We start from the raw sequence: 5,611 nt of genomic DNA, 5'->3' as shown, positions 1-5,611 counted from the left end.
CCATGTGCTTGCAGTGTCTGCACCTGCAAGGTGACACAGCTGGTTACCCTGCACCTGTCACCCCTGCTCCACCCCCTCACCTCGTGGCAGCCAACTGACAGGCACCCACGCACTGCAGCAGCCATTCAGGAGCACCCACAGCAATGGGGCCACAGGCCACCTGGGGAATGAGTTGCTTTGCTTCTCTCCACCGGAGCACCTATGGTGGTGGCAGCCTGGTGAGCACAGTGCAGCTGTCCCGACCCACCAGGGCATGTAGAACTCGAGGGCAATGCTGCGGTTGGCGAGGCCACTGTCAAAGTCATCGTCACTGAGCTTGAGCACATCAGAGATGTGGCCAGGCCAGGGTTGGAGACGGGCCAGGTGTATTGTGTGTCAGCCGCCCATTGGCCATGCTCCCCTGCCCTCCTCCCTCCGTTCTGGGGTTGTGCAGCTGCCCTGCCAACAGGGCAGGGGAGTGGAGGCACAGCGTAGCCCAGGGCACTGCATTGGGGATGGTTGGCCTCGCCTCTGGCCGCCACATGCACAGGTTCCTTCGGCAGCTGGGGAATCCTGGGCAGGTCCTGCTTGCCCCTTCAGTCACCAGGGAGGAAGTGCGGTGCATGAGCTGGGCTGGGGGCAGGGCAGCCATCAGAAAGGGCTGTCCGTGTGTCAGGGCTGGCGAGGCATGCAAGAGCATCTGGGGGAGCCACCTTCCATGGCCACTGAATGGAGGCCGTGTCCTGATCCCTTGTCCTGCCCCCCCTAGACTTTGGGTGTGGCTTGCGTCCACCTGCAGGACTGAGCGATCGATTTCTAAATCCTGCTGATTAGGCCTCCCAATTCCCAATGGCTGCAGGTGGGCAGCAAACTGCAGCACCGACCAGGTAGATCTCTAGGGCCCAGTTCTTCATGAGGCTGCCTGCCCCCTGCTGCTCAGCCCATCTCGACGGCCTGACCGAGTTGGCGCATTCAGAGTCCCTTGATTAAAGGGTGCCGGACCAGCAGAAGCCATTAGGAGCACCTGGGATTGTGAGCCTGGGAAGATTCTACGGGGGGAGGAATTGCATTTGTACCGAGGGTTTTTTAGTTTGAATCTCAAACCCCTGAAAGGCTAAGAGTGGTAGAGGCCAAATTAGAATCGATGGAGTACATGCTAAGAGCCCTGTCTCTGTCATGTGGGCGGGGGGGGGGGGGAGCCAAGGTGCAAAGGAAGTTCCAGCTCCACGCAATCATCCTCCATCCCCTCACCCGGACCACCGGCGGAGCGGGGCCGGAGATGAAGCCGGGATGAATCTCCACCCTGCAGAGCCTGTCCATCAGTGTCCCCACCCCGAGACAGGAGAACTACTGTAACCAGGGGCCCAACCACTCAAGCAGCCACTAATTCAGCTCCGACAGGAGCGGGGGTGAAAGACTTTTCTGTCAAGTTTGATAGGGATCCAACTAAGTTGTCTTTCTTCTTCACTAATGCAAAAAATTATATGAAACAGTTTGGACCCTGCTTCCCTTCCGAAGAGGCTAAAATAACTGCCATTGCCACCAAGCTGAAGGGACGAGCAGCCGATTGATATGTTCAATTAAGTGAGGCTAGCTCCCCTAAGCTTGAGGATTTCGAGGAATTTATGTGGGCGTTAAAGCTGCATTTTGAAGATCCGCTAGCCAAAGCAAGGGCTAAAAGGGCACTGAAGGATCTTAGCCAGGGCCAACTGTCTGTAGCTGATTATGCCTTAGAGTTTAAGGTTTTAGCTGGGAAAATTACTGACTGGTCCCAGTCTACCTTAATAGAATGATTTAAAGAGGGACAATCTCTGCACAACACCGTCCTGCGGTGGGTGTTGTGCAGAGATGACCCAGAGACATTGTACAAATGGATCTGTCTGGCCAGCAAGGCTGAGCATGCCCAGCATACCTACATGCAAACCAAATGACCTGAAAAGCCACCAGCCACCATGAGGGGACCCTGAAGTGCCGCAACTGCTGCCTGGCCAGGCTACAGAGCCTGGGAAGAGGAGAGAGATTGGCGCTATGCGAGGGGTCAGTGTTTCCGCTGAGGAAAGGAAGGACACCAAGCAGCTGATTGCCCAAAAGTCAAGGCTGGAGACCAAGCAGGCAAACTGCCAGCCAAATCGCCGCCTTCATCGCGGTGGATGACAGCAGCCAAGGGGGCAGCCGACGCTGAAGAAGTACCCTACTTCTTGGGAGAGGTTGAAGATGACTCCAAGGAACCGGCGGGAAATGCCAGCCACCTGCCTTGAAAAGCGCTTGCGGGCAGGTGGAGGAGGATGGGCGTGAAGATGCTATGGTGAGTGCTGACTGGTCAGAGTTCCTGCCCTGAGCAGAGCTGGACTCTGTTGGAAGGTTCTTTCCCAACTCTGTGAGAAGGTCCCAGTGTAAGTCATCGACTTTCGACGGACAAGTCACAGGACTCCACCGTCAGCCACCAGGATGGGATTTTCCCAGGCTTCTTACCAGAAGAGGGTGCTGCAGCCCCACTGGCTCTCGGGTTCTGACCCAAGCATCTCCCCACCCTCTGCCACTCCCATGCCCAGTGGCCGCTTGGCTGGAAAGAGGTGCTTGGGGTGTGTGCGGGGAGACAGACTTCCAGCAAAGAGCACAGGCACCAAATTACAATGGATGGGAACACTGAACATCTAACATCATGAGGTGCGGCAGGAAGAGAGTAAATGAGAACCAGAAGGGCCTCTTTTCCAGACCAAGACAAGCCTATTTAATAAAACCGTTTAGGAAAGAGGAGGCTGAGGACAGTCCCAACCATTTCCGCGTTGGGGTGCAGGAAGGAGCCTTTTCTCAGCTGCCAGAGCCCACGTCTGAGGAGGGAGGCCTTGATCGGCGCTTGCTCAGGGTGGGTGGCTGGGGGCACGGCCTCAGCCCAGGAAGCACAGCCCGGCCATCCCAGAAAAGCCCAAGAGGACAGCAAGGATTTTGGGCAAGCGGCCGGAAGGAACACGCAGCTCCTGGGGCAAGATCTCCAGGAAGGTGATGTACATGAAGGTCCCAGCGGCCACCCCTTCCAGCACGCTCCGCGCCAGGGAACCACCCAGGCCAGAGCTGTGGCTGACCGCCATGCCGAGGCCCACTCCCAGCGGGGACATGAGCACGAAGCAGGAGCCAGAGGCCGCAAGCCAGGGCAAAGGGAGGCGGCTCTGGAGCAGCAGCAGGCCCAGACCGGCGGCGATCACGGATTTGTGGAGGAGAACGGTGGCCGCCAGCTGCAAGACTCCGCTCCCCGAGTCTTGCAGCCCCAGCGCCAGGCCCTCGAACACCGCGTGCAGCGAGAGGGAGAGGATCAGCGCCAGCGACCGGAAGGGCGATGGCGAGGGGGTGTTAGCCGCCTCGGCCCCGGCCCACTGCTCCCTGATGGTGGCCTCTTCGCGGCGCAAGAGGGGCGGCGAAGCCCCGGCCGCCTGCCACTCGCTGCAGTCCAAGGCCACGTGCTCCAGGACCAGCACCAGCAGGATGCCCAGAGCCAGGATGAGTTCGGGCATGGGGAAGTCCAGCTGGGGACAGGGAAGAGGGGGGGGAGGGTCGTCACCGCGGCCCGAGAGACGAGCGTGGCTGGCCAAGGGGGCTCTCTCTGGCCACGTGACTTTCGGCGCGAAGCCGCCCAGGGAAGCCAAGCTCTCCGGAAGTCTGCGCAGGGCCCGCGACCCGGCTGAAGGCGGGCATGGGGACTCCACTGTGGGATCCTTGCAGGGAGCAGCCCGGCCGGCCCCACTCCAGAGCCATCACAGTCCCACCCAGCCCCGAAGCTGCCACAATCCCACAGCACACAAGGTGCCTGCGACACGACACAGGCTCAGGTGCCCTAGGAGAGCCTGGGTGTCAGGGTCAGCCTCGCTCCGAATAAGTCATGGACTCACTTAATAGGGATTAAGGATTTCTGGTTTATTGGAACGGAATGCTTGACAGAAAGAAAAATGGGAATGGAGGCGTGGTGGCATGGTGTCCTGTTTATACCCCCTTGCCGGACCCCATGCTCCCCCACCCTCCATTGTCCCCATTCCCCTGACCGGACGGGAGATTTAGATGTTGATGGGATTTGTGATGGTTGTTTGGGCATTTTCCCGGCTGCCGTCTTTGTCCTATTGGTGCAGGTGCGTCCTCCGGGGCACAAAGCGTGAGTCCTTCTGTGTTATCGATGCTTATCTGAATTACCTTGTGATGTCCTTCTATGAAGCTGTAGATCAGTTCATGGGTGTGGGTGCTTGGGTGATTAGTTGAGCATTGATTTGATTATATGCTTCCTCTTTTTCCTGATGATCATGATCCACGTTGTGAGGCTCTTGTGTGCTTTGCAACGGGGTCATGACACTGGGTCAGCCCCGAGCAGAGCAGCTGGGTGGCATCTCTTGCCAGGCAGGGCCGCCCCACACCCGCCCCTCGCCCCACACCTGCCCCTTGCCCCACGCCCAGATACTGAGGGGCTCTGCCGACGGAACTCCTCCCAAAGATCAGCCAGCGAGTTGGGCACCATGTCCAGCAAGCAAGCGGCCATAAAGACTCCACCCACCATGCAGTTCAGGATGCTTTGCCTGCTCCTAGAGATGCCTGCCAAGAGCCAGGAAGGAGGAGGACACTGAGGGAGGCCCGCCTGGCAATGCAACGCATCACCATGCCACGCAACCCACCCCATCCCCTGTGTTGGAAGTTTTGGCAAATCCAGCATGCCTCATCAACATGTAAATTGAGTTGTCCCACAATGCAACTCAGAGGAAGCTGTTTGTTGCAAGTCCCACTTCATCTTTCTCTCTTTCCCCCTTCTCCACCCAGGGAGAGGCAGCATGGATGCTGCTGTCTTCATCAGGGCCATGTGCTTGGGCCTTGATGAGGGATTCTGCCCCTTTCTTTCACACACCTCTTGGCAGGTGTAGGGCTGAGAGTTTAGGGCAAATTATGTATTTAGAAAGGAAAGAAGAAAAAAGGAACTTCATCTTTTCCACCAAGATGGATTTTACAGAACAACAAAGAATAAAGTCAGTAAGCTTCTTTTTACTTCTTAACCTAATATGTCTAAGCATGTGATTCTTTATGCTTGGGAGGGCTGAATGTGTAAGATCAATAACCTGTGTTTCTCTGGCTTGCTCACTGAAGATAATTTTCTTTTTCTGTGCCAGCATATAAGCTCTGCTCCATTTCAGTGGTTCTAGCAGGCCGCTGAATTGGCTTCACCTGGAGCCCCCACGCACCATTGCCAGTGGCCCTGTGCAGGCAGAAAACCAGCGCTGGGAGGAGGCTGCAGAGCAGCGGTAACAGGGCCAGGGCGAAGAGGCAGCCCAGCTTTAGCGCCTGCACAGACCACATGATGCCCCGTCAGATTCGATGCGACCCCCAGCTGGCCAGACTTTTAAGCCTTCACGCCCCGTCCTGCCCGGGCCTTCAAGGTGCCGCTGCAGAGGGGAGGGGATGGAGGGGAGGGGTCACATCTGATCCTCCAAAGAGGAGCAGCTCACTGCGCTTGGAGCAAGAGGCTTTCCAGCCCTGCCAGTGGAGCAGGGCTGATCCTGCCCAGAAGCATTTGCCCGCAGCAGCCTGCCTGAGTACCTGCAGCAGAATGGCAGTTCTCTCCCCCGCTCCCGCCGCCCATCAAGGAGGCATTCAACCACTTCAG

The 5,611-nt window shown here is 57.7% G+C and overlaps 1 protein-coding gene across 1 annotated transcript; it reads right to left on the bottom strand.

Annotated features, from left to right (window-relative positions):
• Positions 1-2,867: 2,867 nt before the first annotated feature.
• On the bottom strand, positions 2,868-5,304 carry LOC134504583 (zinc transporter ZIP1-like). The gene is made up of 3 exons (XM_063313849.1): positions 5,190-5,304; positions 4,421-4,551; positions 2,868-3,500 (listed from the first exon to the last, which is right to left on the bottom strand). The coding sequence occupies exons 1-3, from the start codon at positions 5,302-5,304 to the stop codon at positions 2,868-2,870; spliced, it is 879 nt and encodes a 292-aa protein (XP_063169919.1).
• Positions 5,305-5,611: the final 307 nt, after the last annotated feature.

This window comes from Candoia aspera, chromosome 13 (genome assembly GCF_035149785.1).
Source record: "Candoia aspera isolate rCanAsp1 chromosome 13, rCanAsp1.hap2, whole genome shotgun sequence".
Taxonomy (NCBI): domain Eukaryota; kingdom Metazoa; phylum Chordata; class Lepidosauria; order Squamata; family Boidae; genus Candoia; species Candoia aspera.
The sequence above is the reverse complement of the archived record's forward strand: the minus strand, read 5'-3'. Positions and strand labels throughout refer to the sequence as shown.